This window comes from Sminthopsis crassicaudata, chromosome 4 (assembly GCF_048593235.1).
Source record: "Sminthopsis crassicaudata isolate SCR6 chromosome 4, ASM4859323v1, whole genome shotgun sequence".
Lineage (NCBI taxonomy): Eukaryota > Metazoa > Chordata > Mammalia > Dasyuromorphia > Dasyuridae > Sminthopsis > Sminthopsis crassicaudata.
Window position 1 is genome coordinate 158,191,357 of NC_133620.1, and position 27,156 is coordinate 158,218,512.

Consider the following 27,156-nt stretch of genomic DNA (forward strand, 5'->3'; position numbering starts at 1 on the left):
ACCCAGTGAAAGAACTCTGGGAGATGACTATGAACCATTACACAGAATTCCCAATCCCTCTATTTTTGTCTGCCTGCATTTTTTATTTCCTTCACAGGTTAATTGTACACTATTTCAAAGTCTGATTCTTTTTGTACAGCAAAATAACTTATGGACGTGTATACATATATAGTATTTAACTTATACTCTAACATATTTAACATATATTGGTCAACCTGCCATCTTGGGGAAGGGATGGGGGTAAAGAGGAGAAAAGTTGGAACAAAAGGTTTTGCAATTGTCAATGCTAAAAAATTTACCCATGCATATATCTTGTAAATAAAAAGCTATAAGAAAGATACTAAAAAAAAAAAATAAAAAAAGATAAATAAAAATTGAAAAAAATTGGTTTCACTTTCTTCATCTGAAAATTGTCTGTTCATATCCTTTAACCATTTATCAATTTAATAATGGCTTGAATTCTTATAAATTTGAGCCAATTCTCTATATATTTTAGAAATAAGGCCTTTATCAGAACCCTTAAATATAAAAATGTTTTCCCAGTTTATTGCTTCCTTTCTAAGCTTGTCTGCATTAGTTTTGTCTGTATAAAAAACTTTTTTTATGTTCACTTCTTTTCTGGTTTTTTTTTTCTCTCCCATGGTTTTTTCCCTTTTATTCTGATTTTTCTCTTCCAACATGATTCATAAATCAATGTCTATTAAAAATAAATAAAATTTAAAACCAAACTAGAAAAAAATAAATATTAAAATTACCATCAAATGCTACATATAAAATCACAACACAAACTAATGTTTAGAAGAAAAGTAAAAATCTGAAATCACATGAAACTACATATTATTAGAGTTACAGCTAAAAACAAAATATGAATTCACTCATTTTAAAGAAAGTACAACATTTTAACTGAATAGTTTGAAAGTTAGATACTGATGTATTGGCATGATCTTTAACCTATAGAAAATGGAGATTTTGCTTACTTTTTAGGTAAGGCTTCTAAAGATGTTAAAACAAGCTGTTTCTCCAAAGCTGCACTCAATTTGAGGCGATCTTTTATAACCTGTGGGACTTGTGGCTGGCATCTGGATTTTAATACTGTAGAACAACATGTTCCACTCATCCAAGGGGGTCGAACTTTAAATAACTCTCCTGAAAAATAAATATCAACAGTTTGTAGGTTTCTTTAAAGACATGTAAATAGAAATAAAATCATCAAGATTAAAACAGGAACTAGGAGTAATAACCCAATTGAAAATAACTTGGGTTTTATTTGTACTTGGTATTACAACTGAAATTACCTTGTGATTTTAGCCAGAAACCAACAATGATAAAAAAATAAGCATTTCTCATATTTGAGGAATAATTTATATGCTTCTCCTTCCTTCTTATTGAATTTAAGCCTTTCCTTTTTTATTAGTTTCCATACAGAGATGAAAAGGAGATATTCCTTTTAAATCTTAAACACAAATTAATCTTGCCACTCATTTTGTGAATCCCAGAAATATGAAACTTAAGCTACAAATTTGTGACTGATCATAGTTCATTTTCTTTTCTATATTCTCTCTAATTTACCCATTCTTTGCCACACAGAAGTTCATGAATTTAGAATCTGAAAAGACCTCAAAGATCATTTAGTCCAAGGCTACAGATGAGGACATTGAGGCCCTTGAAAAGTATGTGACTTACCCAAAGTCACACCTGGAAGGTGTTACAGGCAATTTGAAACTAAAGAACTTCTACCTTCAGAATCCATGATTTCTTTCGCTTTTTTTCTTCCTCTTTCTTTTCTTTCTTCTTTTCTCTTTCCCTTCCTTTCTCCCTTCCTCCCTTCCTTTTCCTAATTTTCATCCAGGCTCTTTTTTACTCCATTTCTCATCTTTCATCATATTCACTATATTCCTTCATCTTGTTTTTCAACTAGATACCAATCAAAGTGATCTGAGTTGAGCTTGTATAAAACCTTTTATCAGAAATCTTATGTGATAATACAGGAAGAAAACAGACCAATAAGATTATCAACAACTATAATAACTGACAAGAAGAATAAGTGACATTTATATAATACTTTAAAGTGTGAAAAGTGCTTTACATACACTCTCATCATCTCACAACAACTCTACAAAGTAGATGCACTAGAGGTATCTTCACTTTGAAGATAAAGTAATAGATTGTTACAGATTAAATGACTTGTCCATTGCTGATAGAATTAATGTCAGAAGATAGATGTGAATTGTGATCTTCCTAATTCCTAATGAAGACTTCAAATTTTAAGGAAAAAAAATAGACTATTTTTTGCTTCTACTTGCCATTTTGTTTTTCATACTTAGAAACAATAATTTGTCTTAGAAAATATCATATACACTTAACTCAGCTTTTGTTCTACTTGAGTAATTGCTAATGAAACAAATCACAAGCCCCCCCTTTTTTTTTAAACCTAACTAAAAAGAGATACATGGTATAATGAAAATAAGGCTGCAGTTAGAGTTATCAGACCTGATTTTGAGATCCAATTCTGCTTTTTTGTTAACTTTGGAAAGTGGGGCACATATTAAGCTCTGGAGGTCTCATTTTTTTAATCTATAAAATGAAGAGACAAACAAGATAATCTCTAAAGTCATTTCTAGCTTTAAACATATTTGATTCTTCATGAATTAAAAGCAAGTGAAAATTGAAGCAATTTCCTGGATGAGTCAATCCTCTACTCCCTTAATTGAAAGCAAAATTATGATCTGTATTAATGGTTGAACAAATCCCAATATGACAAATATAACTATAAGTCAATGAATTAATAAATTCCACCTCTTCAAAAACCGTTTGCATAACAAGATTTCTAAACAACTAATGACCTTCTTCACTTTAAGCACTATTTGAACATGTCCAAACCCTAAGTACAATAAAATAATCTGGACAAGCCATTAAGATAAGAGTTCTTTGCAAAAGTGATAAACTTCATCTAGACAACCATTCACATTCACTTTCAGTATAGGCCCAACCAAAAATTATTTTCCCCACTTTGGAATATTATGGATTCTGAAGTAGTACTAACTTCTATGGAATGCTAATTTCTCCCAAATAATTTTTCTTAGGTGTCTTTCTCTTTGCCTTTCTTCTTTCTCTTCATTTTCTGATTTGGGTTCATTGAGAGTTCCGTAGATGGCAGAAGCTTCCCTTGGGGTTAGCCAATCCAAAGTGGCAACACAGGCGATGTAATGACGCTTCCAAGCACCATACTCATTATCTGAGGGATCGTAAGGGAGAAACCATCCAAACCGGATGCACTTTGGTCTCCACAAACAATCCTTGAAAGAAATACATGGGGAAAAAAAAAAAAAAAAAAAAAAAAAACTGTCAACTTTTTTCCTTCAATCCTAGTTTGCAGATATTTTTGAGACTCGGGGAATTTTTTCCATTACAGTTAAGAGTTCCTTCACAGGTAAAATAGTAAGGCAGCTTTAAACTTCGCATTATCTCATGATTTGATACATTTCAGAGCACAAATAAAAGACTCCACTCTCTGGGATAGAAAGCAAACTAGTTTGCCATCTGTGATAGAGCCATAGTGCTAATGTTCAGCTCCATCCCCTTCACTCATGTTCCTTCCCTGGAGTATTTTATTCTCCTGACCCTAGAATTTAGGGAACATTTAAAAATGCCTTCAATTAAGAGATCAAATTAAATCATTGTGAATAGTTTTCCTTTATCCACCCTAGGGTTGGTTAGATTGTTTTCTGAGGGTCTTATTACAGACCTTCCTTTAAAAGTATACCTATTTTAAATGGAAAAAAAGTTGATTTTAAAAAAAAGTTTGCTTTATCACAGTGTAACACTCGTTTCCCTAGGCTCTCCTCTACAAACTATAGATTCTGTTATTGTTAGGAGTTTAATGGAATGTTGCAGAAAAGAGCAGTTTGAGCTGGCAGTTTAGAATGAAAGTCAATGAACTCATTCTAAAAGCTGCTTTTTCCTCAGGAGTTGGAGAGAATGTATATTTTTATCTTTGATTACAAGAAACTATAAGCTAAATTATAAAGAAAACAAAGAAATTAAGGAAAACTGTTTTGTAAATATTATTGACTATTTTATGGTGAAACATAAAAATTTTCTGACAAGTCTGGGAAGAATTGTTAGTTACAGTGCATTCTAGAGGACATGCTACCTATGATGAGTCAATAGAGAAGAAATAAAAAGGGCCAATATAACTTAATTCCTGAGAGGATGAACTTAGCTTTCATCTTGAGGAAAAATATGAAGAATACTCTTGAGAGACTTTAATTGAATGAAATGAATGATGAAATTATGGTACCAAAATTAAAGAAAGTCAAATCTAAAACTGAAAGTTTGAGAAAACTGGCTAAAATCTTTCCCACTGCCAAAATATGGTACATAATTATATCTTTCTTTAGTCATTTCATTTGTTAATAAATTATATATCCAATAACTTTAATATTAATTTAATCATAGAAGATTAAGAGTTTTAACATGTAAGTTTAAATCACAAACTTATGTTGATATATGAGTAACTACAAAGAGTTGGATATGTCTAAACAACAAATGATACTATTGGGAAAGAAGGCTTCTATAATTCAATAAATCAATATTTATCCGGAGAAGAAGATCAAGCCAATCAATTAATTATTGAGAAAGAGGTCACAAATTTATTCTTAAGAAGATAAACTATATCTTTTGATTATCCTAATGCTTAAAATTAAAAAACAAACCAACATGGGAACATGTCAGGTATGAGGCTGAGGGACAACCTAGCTATAAAGTGCAGTTTAGCCTCTAATACTTAATAAAATAAATGTTTTGAAAACTGAAAGAGAAAAGGAGATGAGGACACAACAGAGTTGTGATGGAAGAATCATAGTTTTCTTAGCTTCTGCTAAGCTCAAGAACTTGATAAAGCAACTCAAATGAGCTAGAGTTACACTTGTCAACAGATGCCAGCCAGGTAGAAATCCGGAAAGATCACTGCTACCAAGCCATTTGGGATTTACACAAAATAAATAAGTTTAAACTGCATGATGATATAGTATGCACACAATAAAATGTAGAAAAATGGAGTAGAAATAATTTATCATGAAGGGAAATTCCAGGAGGAAAAGATGACATCTATTTTGAAAAGTATTCTGAGTAATTAGTTAACATTTAATTAGTCGACTGACTAAATGTTAATAAATGTTCATAAATGTTAATTTTGATGGTGGGAAGAGAGAAGTGCATCCAGGTTTATGACTTCTTTTGGTATAAGGAAATTCCAGTATTAAAATTTTCCCCACTAATTTAAATGAGCAAATTGGTTGCTTGAGAATACTAATAGGCTATTGTGAGTGAGTGACTCATTGATAGCCAAAGAGTAGAGGCAGGATCGAATTCAGATCTTCCTGATCTTAAGGTCAGTTTTCGATCCACTATGCAATATGGTCTTTCTTACTCTAGTTACAAAGTAAAATACTATGCTGAGGAGTGGAATTTCAAAATTATACTCCCTTACTAAAAGTGTGAGTTTTGGCAGATTGCTTAACCTGGCTTTAGTTTCCTAGATATAAAAAGAGGGCAGTGGAATAGATAATCTTTGAGGTCCCTTTGAGATCTAAGTCTATGATCCTATAAACTTGAGTACAAGTTTAAAAACAGTTTTGTTTCTCAAAACTTTATCACGATGCTTAAGGATCAAAAACAGACTTTATCAAGCTGTCCTTACAGATGTGTTTGGATTTTGTGACAAAGAATTGACAATCCATAGACCTGTTCAGTTAAAAATTTCCAAGGCCAGTTAACTTGTGCAGCTGCACACAAATCCATGGGATTCAGGAAGGAGAAGATGTACAAAGAAATGAAACGTGGTAATACTGTACAGAAATCCACTTTGACCACTGGAATCTTCTCAGAAAATCCATCTTTGACAAACCTATAAAAAAGACACAGATTTAGTCCTTAGCACTGATGTGTAAAACTTAACTCCAAGGCTCAAACTACTTTTCTTACACTGTCTTTCTACTTGAGGAACTTATAAAATCTTTAAAAATAAAAATTCTACATAAATAAAATATAACCAACTTTTAATTTTCCACATATCATTAAGGATAATTTAAAAAATAGCATTTCATCTATTATTTCAACTTCCTTTAACGAATATTGTAATATAGAAGAGGCATTAATTAAATCAATCAATCAATTACCTCCATCCCATTTTACCCTGCCAACGGGGATGAGAATATTGAGGCAATAAATCAAAGATATTCCTGAAGTCAGGAAGACCTGAGCTCAAATCTGGTCTCAGACACTTTAACAATTCCTAGCTGTGTGATCCTGGGCAAGTCACTTAACCCCAATTGCCTCAGCAAAAAACAAATAAATCAATAAATGAATGGATAAATGGATGAATGAATGGATAAATAAATGAATGAATGAGATTCAGAGATATGAACTAAGTATAATTAAAGTCTAGATACCTCTACTGATTTGATCAGTCTAAGGCGTTAGACTATGTGTTAGATACTCTATATTTAAAAGTCCTTAAAAGCCTCTGGATGAAATTGAGAGACACTATCCAGGTAGCTTATCTGGATTGGTTTAGGACACTCAGTCACATCTGATTTACACACACACACACACACACACACACACACACACACACACACACACACACTCACACACATATATAATTGCAAGCCAATTAGGAATTCATTCGGGCAATGCAGTATGTATAGAAGCTTAGTAGAAGAAACTGGCATAGCTTCCTCCACTGGAATCCTTTGGGAGCCAGAGTAAGAAAAGTCTCCATTTCTTTCTCCCTACTTTTTTCCCCTTGATTTAAGAACAACCTTATAAACTTTGAAAAGTTGCAAAACTATCATAGTCCTACCAGCATCCCCAGAACAGGCGAGACCCTGTATGCTTTGAGAGCCAGGAAAAAATAGACACAATGAGTAAAGGCATTTTCAGGTTTCTACAAGGAACACAGAAGAAAACAATACTATACCCAAGGAAAACTTACTAAGTATCCCACAAAGGGAGATGTGTTTTTTTAACCATGAGCCTCTTTTGCCTTGGACTTTATATATACGGTTGGGAGAGAATGTCCCACAGAATTTGGAGATGATGTTCTATATCAACTATTCTTACTATACCACCTTAGTATGGCCGTCTAATTAAAAGTGGCTGAATAATTGACATCAATTGGTAACTGTTGAAGAAGAATAGCAAATTCTTGTGAGCTATAGCATTAGATGGATACTTCTAGCTCCTCAAGGCTTCTTACTAGAACTCTGAGGAAAGAGGTAACTACTATCTATGGGAACAAAAACAGCCAATGTGAGTACAGGATAGATAAGTCCCAAGCATGTGATATACTTCATTTTTCAACTCCTTATGATTAATATTCTAATGAAGAAAGAAATGGTAAATAATTCTTCTTTCCTTCTCTCTTTCCCCAACTCTACCCTATTTAATATTGGTTCTCCTGCCAAGAGCAACAGGTTTCAACCTCTAAAAGCATAGTAAAACCTAGGATCTATAAGCTCAACATGAGATTTTTAAAACACTTTAAATCAATTTCTGGAAGAATTTACATATCAAATTCTGGTAGAATTTACCCATTAATATTTTCTAGAAGATTATTATTTGTTATCCCTGATGTATTTCCTATTATTTTCTTTTGAAATGATTAGACATCTGTTCCTGAAGATTTTTGAAAAGTAATATTCTCACATAGAAGAGCTCTCTTCTGCCAATTTTCCTGATACATTTAAAATTCAAAATAATGATGCATTCTGCTCTTTCTGTGGATGTTTTTGTTGTATATTAGGTTGAAGCAAGGGATTGATAGAATATTTCTTTATATTCCAGCTGCTACTTGCATGTAACTTTTTTTTTTTCATTTCTATAGGACTGGAAATAAAATGTTTACTGCCTCTGATAAAAGTTTAAGATAAAATTTCTTCTTTCTGAAGCCAGATTTCCCACTTATTCTTCTAACACAGAGGTTTTTAAATTTATTTTTATTTCATTTACAGAATAATGTTTTTGAAAGCACAAAATAAAATAAGAATACAAAGGAAAGCAATTATATTGAAATGAAGCTATCAATTTCCCCCCCAAAAAAAAATTCATGAGACCCCTAGTTAAGAATATCTACCACAACATAGTATTTACCAACTTGTACTTGGTACTTGTACTAATCAATCTCTAATGACCCAGTCAACAATTCCTGTTTGAGCCATCAAAAATACTGGAACCTCTTGTTTGAGGCAGAAATATATATCTCAGTTTATTATCTCTTTTTCTGTGGTTCAATGCATCCATGTTTTGAATCAAAGAATTTTCTTTCTAGTTCTTTACTTAGTCTCTAACCTATAACTTTATTTTCTGATTCCTGCTTTTCAGTCCAGACTTATCTTGATTTGATTTTCCCATTCTTGGCTCCTACTATTATGTCTATAAATCTTAGCATGCTGACTATTACAAGAATAAACAAACTTTTTATCCACATCAATAATATCAGTTTAAATTTATGTAGCTAATAGTGCCCTTTGAAATGTGGATTATTTATTCCCTGTAGGGGAAGGAAAGGTGTCTCCTCCCAAAAAATTGCAAAAATCCCATTGAATAATCTTGTTATTCTTTCTTCCTTGTTTAGTAATAAAATGTCCGTATGGAGGTCATGGAAGCAGAGGAGAAAGGAATAAAAGAGTCAATACAATACCAATCCCTGAGTAATCAAGAATTCCCTCCAACTTCCCCCATTCAACAAACATTTGCCAAGGATTATGTAGAGCAATGATTCTCAAAGTATGGTCCAGGAATGCCTAGAGGAGCCATACCTTTTAGGTAGGTCCATAAGAGCAAAAGTATTTTCATAATAATACTTAACATTTCAATTTCTAATAGGTAAATATTGATAGCTACAATGATCCATATAAAAGCTATCTGGGAGGTCCTCAATAATTTTTAAAAGAGTAAAAGGATACTAAGAACAAAATGTTTGAGGACTATTCTAAGGCATTATGCAGAAAACAAAAATAAATAAGACACAATTCCTGTCCTTCTGGATACAAGTAGCATTTTTTAACATCTCAAAAAAAAAAAATCATTTCTTAGTAAGTGAAATAAACAGGTGAAGCTTTCTCAAGAAGTGTATGAGACTAGGCAAGTCAGGTGATCCCTATTCTCAGAGGTCTGCAAAACAGGAAGATCAAGTCTTAGGCCCAGATTACAAGAAAGACAAGGTCCTGGCAGAGAAATAACAAAAGGTTTTCACTGAGAAGAGGGTCTCTTCACAGGTGGGCAGGAGTCTTGGCAGGCAGCTATGCCAAAGAGAGAGGTTCCTTGACAAGGCATAAGCCTACTTCGAACATTCTGCAAAAATATGAGTTTAAAATTGTGTTTTTTAATAGGGAATTTGAGACTGAGGTTTCAATTGAATGAGATTCCTTCAATGTTGTCACTCAGGTTTAGAATGAGACCAAGGAGTGGTCCTGGACTAATTTTCAGCTTAATAGAGGATACAGCTACTCAATAGAAATACCAGGTCAAGATCTCCAGCTAAATGAGACCACTTAACTGCCCCAAGGATGGGTCCCTGTCAGAGGAGAGTTTCAGGGCTCACCCCAAAAGTCAAAGAGGACAGTTTCAAGGAAGACAGTTTCTTTCAGGGTTTACCCCCATCATTGACCACTGGTCAAGGATGATTACGTCCTTTTAGTCTATCCAATGAGAAGGCTCCGGTCTTTTGCTTTTAAGTCCTGGACAAGGTAGAAGCTGGCCAGGTTCTAGGAGCACATGGTGAGAGTTGGGATGGCTCTCAAGTGTGTCTGGGCCTCTTCCTGCAGGGATTAAATAAATGCTTTCTCTTTGTACTTGATGATGTCTCTGATTAGTTAATTTGGGAAAGGGGGTCTAGCACTCATCCTACACATTCCCATGACAACCCTTTGGTTGCCTCCCATCATCTGGTGTCTGTTATCAACCACGTCGGAACCACCACATATGGACTCATTACAAGTGGTGCAGTGAATAGAGTGCTAGATCTGGAATCAGAAGATCTGAGTTCAAAACTAACCTTAGACACGAGCTGTGTGACTCTGGGTAAGACACTTAACTGTTTGCCTCAGTTTTCTCAACTATAAAATAGGGATAATAATAGCACCTGCCCCCTAGAATTGTCGTGGGGTTCAAATGAGGTAAAGTAAAGCCTGGCACACAGTAAGCAGTAAGTAAATGCTAGCTATCATCCTCATGCTCATTCTCATTGATGTAATCCTGGATAGCTAGGGGGGCATTTAAAAAGAAAGCCTGAAGCACTGATGGGATCATAATTCTCTCTGAGGCAAGCACAGAAGGAACAGATAAGCCATCTCAGCCTTATGTGAACCTTTTGTTCTTAAATAGGTCTTTAATTCAAGTGGATGGGGGGGGTCTCTCTGTAGAATCCCCATCTTTACTTTTCCTATCAGACAGCCAAGTTATGATATCAGACCTCTGAGGTTATATCCCCTATAAAAGATGGTATAGATAAAGATACTTTCTCCCACCTCTTTCCTTTAACAACTTCTTCCTCCTGGTTAACTGTTGAGTTCCATTAGGGAATGTATCTCTCCCCTTGTTAATTGTTTAAAGCCCTTTCCTTGTTAATTCCTGTGTGCTATTCACAAAATTAATAGTAAAACTTTGTAACTTGTGATATATATCTTGTCATGGTTGCTCCATGTCCCAAACTTTTATGTAATATTCTTTTTACAGTCTATTGTTTTCTTGAATCTCTTTCTGCTTACCACTCCTAGTGTTTATTTTATCTCTTCACTCATCATTTGATATATACTTTGTGAATAATTGACAATGACAGTTTAAGAAGTGTCATGAAATCAAGAACAGCTAAACCAAAGTTTAAAGCTATTCAGGAATCAGTTTCCAAGATAATTAAAAGATTTCAAAAGAAAAGAAAAGATTATGGAGAGTACTATTACAACTAAAAAGTATGTAAGAAGACATCAGCAGCTACTGACATTTTTCTCCCACTTAATAGTATTTTAATTTTTCTAATTGCACGTAAAGGCAGTTTTCAACATTTACTTTTAATAAGATTTTGATATCCAATTTTTTTCTCCTTCTTCTCTCCCTAAGAGTGCAAGCAGTCTAGTATTAGTTAAATATGTACAATCACATTAAACATATTTTCTCATTAGTTGTTATAGAAAAATCAGAGCAAAAGAGAAAATCCATGAGAAAGAAAAACACACCAATAACAAAAGTGAAAATAATATTCTTCGATTTGTATTCACATTAGATAGTTCTTTCCCTGGATGTGAATAACATTATCTATCATGAGTCTTGGAATTGTCTTAGATCTCCTAGACTCATTTCTATAAAATCTTTATGAGAATCTTTATGCACAAAGAGTATCTCTTTTTTTTTTTTTGAGAACTAACATGTTTTTGCAGGAGATTTTCTATAGACCACTACATCTTCATATCACATGATCGAGAGCAGCAAAGAATATACGATTGCCTTTTATCTCCTGTTTGTTGATTCAAAGGAAAAAAAAACAGAATTTCACTAGTGAAAATAAAACTGCCACCTTAAACAGTCTCCTGAAACAAGTCATCTCATGAACATATCAAAAGCTCACAAAATTCCTTTGCAGAAATAATCACATAGTTTTTTTTTTTCAATAATCCACCATAATATACCAAGCCAGGTATATAAAAAGAATATCCTTATCAAAGTTTTTTTTTTTTTTTTTTTGCCAGGGCCACAAAAAACTTCTTTCACCAAGTCCAAATAAAATACCAGCTCCCCTTTCATCGTAAGATTCTGTAGGTGCTCTTGTTTGCAGATGACACTGTACTGATTATATCAAGTCCTAGAACACTCATTTACCTTCTCAATGATTTACAAATCACTTAAAAGAGATCATTCTGGCTATCTATAGGGACAAAAAAAAAAAAAAAGGCAAATGAAACACATATAGCCCAAGCTATCATGTATCATGGAATAGGCTAAGTACTGATTAAGTTCATTCCTCAGAGAGGCAGGAAAAGTACTGGTTTGGGAATTAAGAGGACCTGAGCTCTCGTACCACACATCTATTATCATTTGCTACCTGTATGACCTTAGGCAAATCCCTTTATTAATCACTGGAGATACAACCTAAAAAATGAAATAGTCCTTGCCCATCAGCAGCTTCATTTTTCAGGAGGCACATGTATATACATTTCTATACACGTACAACATGTATATATATAATTATATAAAAAAATAAATACAAGAAAGTTTTGAGAAGGGAGGCACTAAGAAATCAGGAAAAGCTTAATGTAGAAGGTATTTGAACTGAGTTTTGAAGGAAGCTCCTTTTGAAGGAGCAGTGAGGAGGAAGTGTCTTTCAGGAATGAACAGCCAGTGACAAAGCATGGAAATAGAAGATGGATTCTCCATCTCCATGGATGAAGGAAAGTATAAAATCCACTTTATTTAGATTATATAATGTGCTAGGGGGAGTAAGGTATAATAAAATTGGAAAATTATGTTGGGGCTAGCTCTTAAAAGGTTTTGCCTAGGGCAGCTAGGTAGTGCAGTAGATAGAGCATCAGCCCTGAAGTCAGGAGGACCTGAGTTCAAATCAGATCTCAGACACTTAATACTTCCTAGCTGTGTGACTCTGAGCAGGTCACTTAAGCCCAGCTGCCTCAAAAAAAAAAAAAAAAAAAAAAAGGCTTTATCTGCCAAGAATTCATATTTGAGCCTAAAGGTAATAGGGAGCCAAGAGGGTTTATTAAGTAGGTGGTGAAGCAGGTAACACAGGAAGACCTGAGCTTTAGGAAATCATTTTTACAGTTTTGTGGAGGAATGAAAGGAGAGACTTGAGGCAAGGAGATCAATCAGGAGGTTATTGGATGGATTAGAATGGTGGCTATGGGAATAGACAGAAGGGGGCTGATATGAGAAAATGTTATTATAGAGGTCAAAACAAGTAACTTAAAAAGCAAGAGTAATTAAAACCTAGGCAGTTAGATATTACAGTGGAATCAAAAAGACATGAATTCAAATTCAGCTTTGAAAACTTACTAGGTGAATTTGGGCAAGTCTTGACCTGTCTGCCTCACTTACCTCAATTGAAAAACAGGGATAAATAGCACCTACCTCCTGGTGTAGTGAGATCCACATCATACCTATTTTCCTGTGTACTACTAGGGTTGTAGCAAAGATATTTTCAGTGAGCCTACAAAAGATGAGGTAACAAAATAATGCTTATATCTCATTACAAAGCGTGTAATCACCTTTGTGATGATCAAATTATATAATTTTTGCAGGACACTCAGCATGGTACCTGACATATAGAAGATATATACTAAATACTTAGTCCTTTTCCGGGTCCCTCCCTAAAATATACAAGACTACAAAACTTTCTATCTTATTTTCTAAAGGAGAGATCAAAGATTGAATTAAGATAATTCCAAAGAAACAAGTTTTTACACTCTTTGTGGCTTGGTAAGGTATGTTTTTGTATTATAAGCAGGAAGAGAGAAACAGACTGAATGTAATTTGATTTACAATATGTACTTCAATTATATATATTTTATACATTTTCATATTTCAAGGGCACATTAAATCATAATGAATCTTTGGCAATAAGCCAAATGCTTTAACCATATAAGACATGCACACATACAAAAAAAATCAATACATGAACAGCAGAATGCTAAAATAAGAATATGGCTCATTACATTTTAATTAACACTAGTAAGTAAGAAAAGCATAAAAAATATGACAAAATATAAGGAGGTGAACAAAATATGCATTGCTCATTTATTGTGACAAGGATAGTTTAGTTTAAATTATTCATGATTATGCTTTGCACTGTGCCACTGAATGCACAATGTGTATTTTGCAAAGATAACAAGACTTAGCAATATGAGACCTGAATCTAGCTCTATGCTCTTAAATCTCTGATAAGAGTTAGAGAAAGACTGCCAAAACTGTAATGAAAATTACTGGGTTGGCAGATTAGCAAGGGGAGTGTTAGAAGGGATTGGGTGGCTTTGACGCAGTTATTTATTTTCCTAGCTGGAGTATGCTTTTGTGTACCCTCTTTCTGGACCAGTAATTTTCAAACATTTGAAGGCTGGGCAAGATTCTGCAACTGTTTTCTTACCTTTATCCTGATCCTTAGTGCAGTGTTAATGGAGTAAATCCCTGGGAAAATGACACATGTATAAATTTAATATATTTACTTTGACCATATTTTATTTCAAGGAAGTCCTAGAAATGGTTTGTGGACCCAAAGAGGCCCACAGAACCCATATTGAAAACTATTGCTCTAATTCATGAAGTACAGAAAACTGCAAATATTTTTGCTTTGGAGCTCCTACTTTGCTAGATTTTTAGAATGAATAAGAAAGTTCTTATCTTTTTTATTTTTATTTTTGGACAAGTGCAATATCTCAAGTAGGAGAGGCTACCTATGACAGATGTGTAAATTGATCTCATATGATCATCCTTCTCCTCCCCTTTAATATCATCTCATCTTTTTCATTAAGGTTCAGATGGAGACAGTCCTGGGATAAATTGTTATGCTGGTGGTATTCTTTCAAAATTTTCTTTGGATTGTTGAAGAGGTGAATAAAATAATGACTCTCTTTAAACAAATATAAGCATTATCTTGTAAGCTCATCTTTTGTAGGCTCACTATAGCAGGAAGGAAAACAGAGATGATATGGACCTCATCTTCTTCCTACATTTTTTAAAAAATTCCATTTAGTTTAGAGATTATCAGTATTTGGAATGGCAACATTAAAAGAAATTCTTCTAATTTTTTTATGCATTAGATTTATGCCCATCATTATAATAATTCAGTTTATGATAATGATCTGCTTTTAGTAGAAAATTTTTTGAGTTCTGAAGAATATTTTGAGGTTTTATTTATAGCACAGAAATTTGTCACCTTTTTTTATGAAAATTAGTGAACTTCTAAGGTATAATTCTGGTTCCTAAGGCATGTCTTGAAAAGTCTTCAATAGACTTTAATAATAGTCTGTAGTGATATATTGCACAGTTTTTACCATTTTCTTAAATAATCATAAAGATTGTTAAATCTGAGCTCCTTAAGGTATTCTTTTTGTAATTTTTGGTGTCAGTGATCTTGAATTAACATCATAACTGTTCCAGTTCCCATGTACATATGTGCATGTGTGTACACATGCATAATTATCATGACTTATCTTTGGACACATCTTTGCCAAAATATTGTCAGATAAATTCTTGTAGATATTACCCATGGAGAGATTTTAATTCCACTCTGAGATCTTATCTGTTTCATAGGCTCCATCCAGAAATAAACTAGTTAATATTTATTTAAATCTAATGGCAAGTAGTTATCATTAGCCTTTGCTATTACTCAATGCTATGATGTTGTCTTCTTTGAAAAGTTGCCTTTTTTGGGGGGGGGGTGGATTCTAAGTATGGATTTTTTGTTGAAATAACTTTTCAAATCTGTTATGATCCATTTTACAGTCCTGAAAGTAATACATTAACAATTTTGATTGTTTTAAATGTGTTCTCCCTCAAGTTTTGACTCCAGAATGTCAACAAAATTCTACATGAATTCAATCATAATTGTTTTTCTTATTTTGTCTTGTGTGCAGGAGACACAAGGTATATACATAAGAATTACTTCCAACTATTGATTTAATAAATCTTCTGGAGTCTAGCTCAGATTCTCTATTCTCTATAATTCTTTGGTATATACTAATATTTTTATACTTATTGAATCCAAATGACAATTTGAGATTCAAAAAAAAACAATACTGGAAAAAGATTTCATGAGATAGAAAGTATTATTTTTTTGATGGCGCTATAGAGCTGATGTCATTAATACTAATCAAATAATTAATATATTTTACTTTGACATAATTTGGAATCTATACTTAGAGGCACTCTGTAGATTCTTTTGATTTGTGCTATATTTTTTTGTTTTCAGAACTTCTAGGGCAGTTTTCTTATATTACTTGCATTATGATGTTAAGATTTTTTGATTGGTGCAGTCTTTCTGGGAAAATCATGATCCTTAAATTGTCTCTATGTATCCTGCCTTCCAGATCAAGCTATTTTACTTATATAGAGATCATGGGTTCTTTTAATGTTACTGTTTTTTGCTTCCAGATTGTCCACTTCATATTCACAATCTGTTCCATATCACTACTGATCAGAGAAATGCAAATTAAGACAACTCTGAGATACCACTATACACCTGTCAGATTGGCTAAGATGACAGGAACAAATAATGATGAATGTTGGAGGAGATATGGGAAAACTGGGACACTGATACATTGTTGGTGGAGTTGTGAAAGAATCCGGCCATTCTGGAGAGCAATTTGGAACTATGCCTAAAAAGTTATCAAACTGTGCATATCCTTTGATCCAGCATTGCTGCTATTGGGCTTATATCCCAAAGAAATACTAAAGAGGGGAAAGGGACCTGTATGTGCCAACATGTTTGTGGCAGCTCTTTTTGTTATAGCTAGAAACTGGAAGATGAATGGATACCCATCAATTGGAGAATGGTTGGGTAAATTATGGTATATGAAGGTTATGGAATATTATTGCTCTGTAAGAAATGACCAGCAGGAGGAATACAGAGAGGCCTGGAGAGACTTAAATCAACTGATGCTGAGTGAAATGAACAGAACCAGAAGATCACTGTACACTTCAATGCTGTATGAAGAGGTATTCTGATGGAAGTGGATATCTTCAACATAAAGAAGATCCAACTCACTTTCAATTGATCAATAATGGACAGAAACAACTACACCCAGAGAAGGAACACTGGGAAGTGAATGTAAATTGTTAGCACTACTGTCTTTCTACCCAGGTTACTTATACCTTCGGAATATAATACTTAATGTGCAACAAGAAAATTGGATTTACGCACATATATTGTATCTAGGTTATACTGTAACACATGTAAAATGTATGGGATTGCCTGTCATCTAGGGAGGGAGTAGAGGGAGGGAGGAGAAAATTTGGAAAAACGAATACAAGGAATAATGTTATTAAAAAAATTACTCATGTATATATACTGTCAAAAAATTTATAATTATAAAATTTAAAAAATTAGTAATAATTAAAAAAAAAAGAATTCAACTTTCCAAGAAATGGCCCCTTCCCTTGTCCTACCAGATAGGCAATATAGGGTTCCTTTTGATTTAGTGCAATTGGCTAGCCTAAGAAGGACACCTAGTTTCCCTAGATCTTATAGCTAAATGATATACTTTTTTCTTACCAAGTATACTTTTTTGTATAATCACGTGTACTATAATGAGCAGCTATTTTTTCTTTGTCTTATGTAACATATAAATATTGCTAGCTGAAATGTGTGAAGGCCACATATTTCCATCAATTACTGGTAGAAGTTTATCACAATCTGAGTAAATAAAGTGCAGAAAAATTTGTCTCTGACTCATACTGATTTATTGACAGTGACTATTTAAAGAAAACTCACACAACTTCTAATGTTAGTATATTCTCTGATTTATCTATTTTGCGCTAGATTTTTAACTGAATTTTCTTCCTACTGAGATATTTGGTGGTTTAAGTCTTTTTAGTTTCTTTATATGGACTTCTTGCTTTCTGATCCTGTGGAAATAACTCTAACTGCTCTACTTATGACAAATAATTCTTCTCAGGTTTTTCTGAGAATTAGGTGGGACTGGCAAAAATATCTAATCCTCCATTTTATTGGTCACATGACTTCAAATTCAGCATACTTTTTTCTATATGGCTGAAATAATAATGAATTCAAAGCTAGGAAGTATCACTATAGGTTATTACTCTCTTCCCTGATAATGTCATGTTTTATATGAATTGTTTATGATGTTATTTTTTTGATGGCATCTAATTAGGGAACAGATTTATTATAGAAATCAAGTTCTGTAGTGTTCTCACTACACTTGGTTCTACTTAATATATTTGTAGTGTGTGAATAAATGGTGAAAAACTGAGTTAAAGACAGTGATAATCAAGAAAGGCAGTATAAAAGTCAATGCATGAGGCACCTTGTTCAATAATTATTGAATCAATAAGTTGCTCTTTATAAAATTGGCACATTGTTTTCACTCCTTAATTATTATAAAATCTACTTGAAAGTGTTGCTATAAGTTTTTTAAAGGATAAAAGCTGCAAATACTTTGTATATAGTTGGAACTGCCATGAGTATTCTCACCTTTTGATAAAAGGTATGTTATGTCTTTCATTTAAAAAGGTGGCTTCAGGTCTAAATCTGAGGGAAAAGTGCCTTTTTAGTAATTCAAGTGCCAATATACAGTTTTTTAAACCACTTGTTATGTATGGTTCTTATCCAGCCTATTACTCTCTGTTCAGTCATTTCCCTTAATGTAACTGTTCTGTTTTTATTATATTAATGATTCACAAGTTTTTGGTTCCTTATTTGATTCAATTTATGCTGTTTTGGAATTCTTGAAACCACAAAGACAATCAGAAATTTACCCCATCTTCTTTCTTTGGGGCTTCTCTCAGTTATTTTTGATATCCAAGTTACTATAAAAAAATCTTTAAAAATTGATATTGAATGATTTTGTTCTTTTTAATTTTTTTTTGCTGATTTGACTTCCTGCATTACCTTAGCCTCTTGATTTTTGTTTTTAATTGCTGATTGAAAGTATATAGAATTTCTGATGTGCTTTCGTTTTCCAGATTCTCTTGAGTACGAATATTTTTGGTTGCCCTTAATCCAGCAATATTGCATTCAAGTTTTCTGCAGAATATCCTAGCTGGATATTGATATAATCTTCTAGTTCTTTCTCCCATGTATGTAATATTTGGTGTTTAAAATAAGTGATGTTTGATACCTGTCCTTAGAGTTATTCCTTGATATTACCTTTCCCGCTATGGTTCTTACTATGCCACTAATATTGCTGTGTGTAGGTCCTGAAATGTTTTTAGATTATGTCAAATATTATGTATGAACATGTTCATTCATATTTGCTACAGCAAACACGACTTTTTAAAAATTAACTTTTGAGGTTATACAGCTATCTTGCTATCTTGGAGTGGAAGCAGAAAATCATCTGAATTCTCCCAACATTCTCCTTTAAACAACTTTAAAATAATATCTCCAACAGAATTCTGGAGTGGTAGAACCAATAAGTCAGAGTGAAACAATTTTCCAACCCATGATAATTGAGGGAGGTCTGACTCACCCAGGTGGTAATCAGACCTGGAGTACAACGCAGTACAAGCAACACTGTCTCAAACCATCAGCAGGCTTTGGCTATATTAGAGACAGTAAAAGCTTTAGAATTTCTCAGCCTGTAGACTTTAAGCAAGTTAGACATTTTACACAGGAGATTACAGGTGACACACTCCTGGCACTGAAAATGGGACTCTTTGCAAGGCCCATTCATAATTCCAGGTCACAATCCCAAACCCAACAGGAGCACTGTACTTGTAGTTTCAGGAGAGCTGAGCCCTCATCAGAATTCTAGGGTAGAGAAGAGTGATCACTCACAAGTAAGCAGGGCAACTGGTCTCAGTTCCAAAGCAGAAAAAAGCAATAGCACTTGCAATTAAGTATGAATAAGATATCTTCTTAGGGTAAAGAACACAGGCCAGGAAAGTAGTGGCTACATCTTTCCTTAGATTACAACACTAGTTTTGAAAGAAAAGAGAAGCACAAAAACCCTGAAGTTTGGGACAATGCTCTCTTCGCCCTAGGAGCAGAGCTTAACTTTAACATAAAGTTAAAAGTCAAGAAATAGGCTGGAAAAATGAGCAAACAACAAAAAAAGAATCTGACTATTAAAAGTTACTATGGTGAAAGGAATATTTAAAAAAAAACAAAAAAGCAAAAAACAAACTCAGCTGTACATAGCATCCTCACAAAAATTGACCATGTATTAGAACATAGAAACTTCACCAAAAATGCAGAATAGCATCTCTAATTAGTCATCTTGTCTTCCCTGTTCTTCATATTTACAGGATCTCCAATCCCTTCACTTAAGCACTATCAATGTTCCTCTTTAAATGTGGCATCTAGAACTGAATGCCACACTTGAAAGGAAAAATATAATTAAGTTACAGATAAGTGGTTCTGTAGAGGGCCAGAACTCCGGAGAAGTAGACTTGAACAAGAATACTTATAACAAGGTGTTAATCCAGTGGAATTGATGAAATAACGGTTCTCTAGTTCACATATATACTTAGTACTTAGTATGGTGATGTAATGGTTCTCTAGTTTACACATACTCAGTATGTTGTAATGATGTAATTGTAATAGGGTATTTAAGGGTTGAGAAGAATGGAAATGAGACATTCCATATCTTTGACCATCCTCCTGGTGGCTCTCCTGCCTCCTGCACTCCTCCACTAAGATCAAAACTAGGTCAGACTGTGACAGACACAGACTGTGAAAGAGACAATAAACACTCTAGACTCTATTCCTGACTATCCTCATGGTGTCTATCCTGCTGAGATCAAGGCCTGTCTGGAGGACCTCCAGAAAGCTAACCCAGACATTACATGGTTCAGATTCACAGAAGGGAAAAGACCCCTACACATATCTGAATAGTCAAGAAATGAGAAAAATATAGTGTCACATAAAGTTCACTGAATTCCATATCAAAAGATCCAAATATAAGTCTTATCTTAGTCATTTGCTGTTTGTTCAATCTTGGGAAATTCCAGAATAATGGACTTTTTAAAGCTAGGGGGCCTTTTCTATTTTTGTCTTTGTATATTTCCTGCCTAAACTAGGAAAAGCCTAGGACCTTAAAACAAGAGTTACTCTTTATTCAAGGTTCAATTTCATCCTTAATTCACTTTTCTAAGAAAAGCTTTCATTTTTTACCTCCTACATGGATTTAAATAGGGAAAAATCCAAAGGGACCTAGGTTGGAAAACACGATTTTTCTTAATATTTTCAGTTGAATCATAAAGAAGATCCAACTCACTTCCAGTTGATCAATGATGGACAGAAATAACTATACCCAGAGAAGGAACACTGGGAAGTGAATGTAAATTGTTAGCACTACTGTCTATCTACCCAGGTTACTTATACCTTTGGAATCTAATACTTAATGTGCAACAAGAAAATGGTATTCACACACATGTATTGTATCTAGGTTATATTGTAACACACGTAAAATGTATGGGATTGCCTGTCATTGGGGGGGGGGAGGGGGGATAATTTGGAAAAAATGAATACAAGGGATAATGTTATTAAAAATTGTTCATGCATATATACTGTGGGAAAATTCTAAATAATAAAAAAAAAGAAAAAATATTTTCATTGAATTAAAATTTAGATTGGGAAGGGGGGGTTGCATGCTTCCCTATTATTGTCCATATGCTACACCAAATAGCACCTACTTTTATTTACAATTACAAAATTTCAAAATGATTAAACAATATCCAGCAGAAAGTATACTAAATAAAGAGTTTATATGTGGTCACTGGCCACACTAACATATTAATAGCAGCCCAATTTTTTTGTAATAGCAAAAAAAACAACAAGAAATAAAGTATGTACCTATTGATTATGCTTATAAATTGTGGTATTTCAATATAATCACACATCATTTCTCTTTAAGAAAAGGAAAATATGAGGAATTTAAGGAGATTTGTATGAATAGTACAAAAAAGAAAGAAGAACCAAGATAAATACACACACACACACACACACACACACACACACACACACACACACACACATATATATATATATATATATATATAATTAAGACAATAATGTAAATGAAAACAACTCTAAGAGGCAGTTGAATCCAGATTAGGATCAATAAGCAATATTATTAATTGCAGGGGACAAATAATAAAGCACACCTTCCTTCTTGTAGAGATATGATTTACAAATGCTGTATATTGAATATGATTTCCAACAAATTTATTGAAACAGAAGTTTTGCCTGTTTTTCCTTGTGATAAAAGAGGTATTGAATGAACAGTTTAGGGAGTATTGGGGAATGTCTGTAGTATAAAAAATAAAACATCAACAAAACTTTTAAAATATAATAGAAGCAAAAGAATAATGGGCTTCTAATGTTTAATTAACATTATCATTTGATTTGATTCAGATTTTACTCCATCTTATTTAAGTTTCCTTTTTGAGCAAAAATTTCTCTCCCATTCCCTTGTAACAGTTATAGCAACATGATGAAAAGAAGTCTGATCTAGTAGAGATGCAAATCTGCCCTTTAAAATTTGTCTCAAAGGCCCATTAAATTAATTATAAATAATACACTTAATGTTTTGGAGAGAAGGGATATTCAATAGAAGGATAGTTATAGATAAGCCCACACATATAAAACATGTAAATAGAAGATGATATTACTATTTAAAGTTCTTTCAATATATAGTGCTTCAAATGATTGAAAATCCTTGAAAGAAGAGTGAATGATCATATAATAATATATAATGATATAATAATAAACATAAATTACTTTGATAAAAAATTTCCTGACAGGAAAAAAAGACAAAGAAAAAAATCTTTTCATTTTGTCAAATATTCCCTAAGAACACCACTTTATGCATTATAGAATCATCCTATTGCTGATATGAAAAGTGAAAAACTCAGATAGATTGTGGTGGATTTGTCTTAACCTAAGTCAATGAACCAAGAACAATTAAAGTAATTATTGGTTTATCCTTTTCCTTGTTGTGAAATAATGTATTTCTTAGTGTCTAGTTCCATTGTTCCCTAGTTTTCTATTGCAAAGACAAATGTTAATACTTAACAAGGTTATCAATAACTAACAGACTCACAAAAGAAAACAGTATCCTGCCTAGATTACTCAGGGAAGAATGATAATAGAAAGAAATGAAGGGAGTAAATACTAAGGTAAGTTGGAAAAGTGGCCTGATTTTCTAAAACTGCCTATAGTTTATTTTTATTTTTAGTTCTTTCTTCTTCTTCTTCTTCTTCTTTTTTTTTTTTTATTATTATAGCTTTTTATTTACAAGATACATGCATGGGTAATTTTACAACACTAACAACTGCCAAGCCTTTTGTTCCAATTTTTCCCTTCCTTCCCCCCATCCCACCTCCCCCAGATGGCAGGTTGACCAATAAATATTAAATATGCTAAAGTATAAATTAAATACAATATATGTATACATATCCAAACAGTTATTTTGCTGTACAAAAAAAATCGGACTTTGAAATAGTGTATCATTAGCCCTACAGTTTATTTAAAAAATAAAAAAAGTAGCACCCTCTCTAGGTTTACTTTTTGACTCCCACTTGCATTGATAGGTTGTGTCCCTATAGAGTGATGACTACTGCTCCTTTCAGAGTTCTAAGGATAACCTTAAGAAACTGGTATTTTTACAGAGTACCCATATGGTATACTTTCCATTATTAATCATCCAGTAGATTTTTATTAGCTTTTAGAAAAGGGATTTACTGAGAAGGTATAGCAAGTTACAAAAATATTCTCCCCCAACTCAGGGTGGCACTCTGCCTTTTTACACATAAAATTCTTTAGGAGAGTAAAATTTAAAATTTAAAAGTAATGAGGTACATGTGTAAGGAACAAGGAGCAACATATGAGTCATGGCTCCAGAAGTCTTTTTCTCTCTTTGTGAAGTTTTCATTTTAGGAATAACTTCTTCCAGACTCTTAAGAATTGATAATAAAATCCATAGCCAAGATTCTTTATTACAAGGTATCACTTGATAACATTCTCAGGGTACTATCTTTCAATTTTCATCTTTAGGCATTTCCTCTGTTATCAATCATTACCACCTTTGTGGATTCTGCTACCTAATACAGTTGCTGGTGGAAACTTATAATTCTGATGGATCTCCTGATTACCTGAGCATTCCTGATAGGAATACTAATTTGCTTTTGACTAGGAAAAAATAAATCCTTACATCTAAGAAGGAAAAGAAACAAAAAGGGAATAGGTTCATCCCTTTTATATGTCAAATTCAGTGCTAGTTTAGCATCTACAAAATCATGAATTTTTCTGGTTCCTCAGCCACATAGGAGACTTTTGGTTATTTTATACTGCTAGCCTTTTTACTCACTAATGAATGAAAACAGATTTCCTGAAGTTTCAAATATTGGATTGAAACCAGTCAGGTAATAACTATTCATGGTAGAAAGGGCAAATGTGAGCATGTGCTAAAGACTGGCCCTTCACTTGTCAGTCACTCCTCTGAGAGGTTTGTTACTAGCTTATATATTCATAAAAAGAGAAGAATGTAGCCCAAGAAGGTAGAGGATAATGAACTCACAGTTTTCTTTAGATTTACTCTTTCCTGGATTCATATGGATGTCAATTCAAAGACTTTGAAAGAAAAAGTGGGTTATGTTACATCTCAGTATCCACATAAACTCTTCCTCTCTTCTCCTTTAGTGGAGGTTTCTTTGGCAAGATTGCCTTAAGTGGGTTTCACAAGAACAAATTCCCCATAAATAAATGAAAGTTACAGTGACTTTCTAATCCTAAATGAGATAGCTTTGGGACATGAATTTGATCAGGAAGAAGAAAGTTCAACAGATGGACTATTTTATTCCCATGAGCTATAATTACTTGGCTGGTTGCTCTATATTCCAAAGAATTTTGGCCCTAAAAGCTAAGTCTGTGGGATGACAAACATATCTGACCATGAAAAGAAAGTGAAGTTTTTGGTTCCTCTCTAATGAGGAATAAAGTTTTAAGAGAACATTTCTGAAAGGACTGAAGTTAAGTTCTGGGCTTTAAACTAAAATAGACATAGCAGAGACTATTAGCTATATTATGGAGAAGTAGAACTTCAGTACTCATACTTATACCTCACAGGCAGCAACAGCAAAAACAATGCATAGAGAGGCAGAGGATTGCCTAGCAGGAGGACACAGAAATGTTATGAAGCACTCAGGTGGAAGCCGAATAGAACTCAAGTCTCAGAGTGTTCAGGGCAAAGGCATCAGTAACATTGGCAGTCCTGCAGTATCAAAGGAGTGCTTTGTGCTACATCTTCCCCTATTTGTGTACCCCTCAAGGTAAGTATGTTCCCTATGTAGTGATGGCATATGAACCTGTGGGAAAATGTGTCTCAGGTCCTGGGAAGGACATCAGCTGTTAATTTTTTACCATGTTGTTTCATTAAAAGTCTTTGCTTTAGGGGCAGCTAGGTGGCACAGTAAATAGAGCACCAGCCTTGAAGTCAGGAAGACCTGAGTTCAAATCTGGTCTTAGTCACAACACATCCTAGCTGTGTGACTCTGGGCAAGTCACTTAACCCTCATTGCTAAATACATCGGTTTGAGTAGATGCAGACTGACAGAGTATTTTGTATTTTGGGTACCTTTTCTTAAGATCTATTGATAGAGGTGAACCCTGAAACTGTGTTCTCTTTAATATGTAAAAGAAGGGTGACTTGGGGTCTCAAGCTCTCCCCTGGGAAAAGCATATCTTTCCCAGACAATGCCCTCCTCCCCAAATTAAGTGGTTTCATTCAATTGGAGATCTTGGTCAAAGATTGAAACAGAAACTCATTCAAACTGAGGTCTTTTAGGGGTGGCCTGGATCCATTTCAGAGAATTGCCAGACTCTGGGAAAAGCTTTCAAACTCCCAATTAAGTGATTTTATTCAGTTGGAGATCTCAGCCTCATAATCCTATTGAGTGGCTGGCAACTCCAAGATAAAGTAATCTCTTTTCAACTGGAAATCTAGGCCTGGGGAATTGACAACATTGAAGGAATCTCATTCAGTTTTGAATGAAAGCCCAAGCCTCAGACTGATAATAAAAGCCAATTCTGAACCCTGAATCTTTGCAGAAGTCCGAAACAGAATTATGCTTCCTAAGGAAGTTCTCTTCTTGGCAAAGCTGCCTTCTTTTTGCCCATTGTGAAGATATTCTCTTCTCAGTGTTAATCTTTGTTATTTCCCTAACAGGAGCCACTAAGAAGTCTGTCTTCCTAGCAAAACTGGCTTCTCAGTGCCAATAAAATTCCCTTTTCTGCCACTCAGATTTTCAGATTTGTAAATTCTTTCACATTGGACCTACAATGACTAGAGAGGATTCCTCACCCCAATTCTCGACTACTAGCCTCATCATTTGTATCTCACTTTTAGGAATACTTTTTTTATTCTACATATATCTTACTCTTACTGAGTTCTTTCTCCTGATGGAAATTCAAATGTTATTCTCCCTTTTCTTCTCTCATAAGTCTGTGTTTTATATGCTCCTCTTCTCAAGAAGGCCAAATCACTATCTCACTTTTCCCCACTCCACTTGAAGAGTTGTGTATCCAGAGCAGTGACTTCAAAAAATGTTCTTAATTGATTCTCAAAAGGTTCTTAGGTTTTTTTTTCTTATATAATCAATACATAACATACCATCCTCTCTCACAACTTCCCCTTTCTAATATCAACACAAAATAGGCTTGTCCCTTCCTTTTCTACATAATCTTTAGAGATAGCTTTTTAATGATACCTTCTTTTTAAAGGTTTCCTCAATATTTTTAAGTGATCCTATGCATTATTTTCATTTTTTCTAATATTGACAAATTTACATTCACAACTTAATATAACTCAAGGACATTTTTTATATTGATTTGATTTAAATGTTTTGAACTTTTTTGTCTTAATTTAGATTTTACCTGCATTTGGATGTCAGGATTAACATAGAGTAAGAGTGTGAAGGTGGCTAGAAAACCCATGGTCCTTAATGTTGGCTCTAATTCTCTATGAAAAGTTTTCCTCTGTGCCTTTACCCTATTTCTTATTTTTATCTCTCGCCACCTCCTACCTGATTGAACTCCATTGTTGAAATGAATTTATTAAATAAAGTGTATTGTTAATACCCACTCAAAATCTGCTGAAGGGAATAATGTTTACACTGAAGCTCCCCCACCCTCCTAAGAAAAACAAGAGCTTGCCTGTTTGAAAATATAACTAGCCTTTGCATAATGAATAATCAGGATGCATGTCACTACCTGGCAGTTTATGAAAACTTGCTCTACAAGTTTATTAAGGAGGCTGACTCAGAGAATTCAGTTTGTACAAGTTCTTCCATGTGTGACAGACTAAAACACCCTGACTTTCTTCTGCTGTTCTAGTCTCAAGTCATAGAACATGGGAAGTATCAAGCTTGACACTTTTGGAGTTAGTTCTTAGTTTAAATCAACAAGAAATCACT

At 33.7% G+C, this 27,156-nt stretch overlaps 1 protein-coding gene across 6 annotated transcripts in view; it reads right to left on the minus strand.

Moving 5' to 3' along the window:
• The window catches only part of ECT2L (epithelial cell transforming 2 like), a 98,924-nt gene that overhangs the window by 58,844 nt on the left and 12,924 nt on the right, over nucleotides 1–27,156 (minus strand). For all 6 annotated transcript variants that reach the window (XM_074309703.1, XM_074309702.1, XM_074309706.1 and 3 more), the window contains 3 exons: nucleotides 5,746–5,908; nucleotides 3,044–3,296; nucleotides 978–1,146 (listed from right to left, as the gene is read on the minus strand). In XM_074309703.1, the coding sequence (XP_074165804.1) occupies nucleotides 978–1,146; nucleotides 3,044–3,296; nucleotides 5,746–5,908 (585 nt within the window). The remainder of the gene's footprint in view (nucleotides 1–977; nucleotides 1,147–3,043; nucleotides 3,297–5,745; nucleotides 5,909–27,156) is intronic.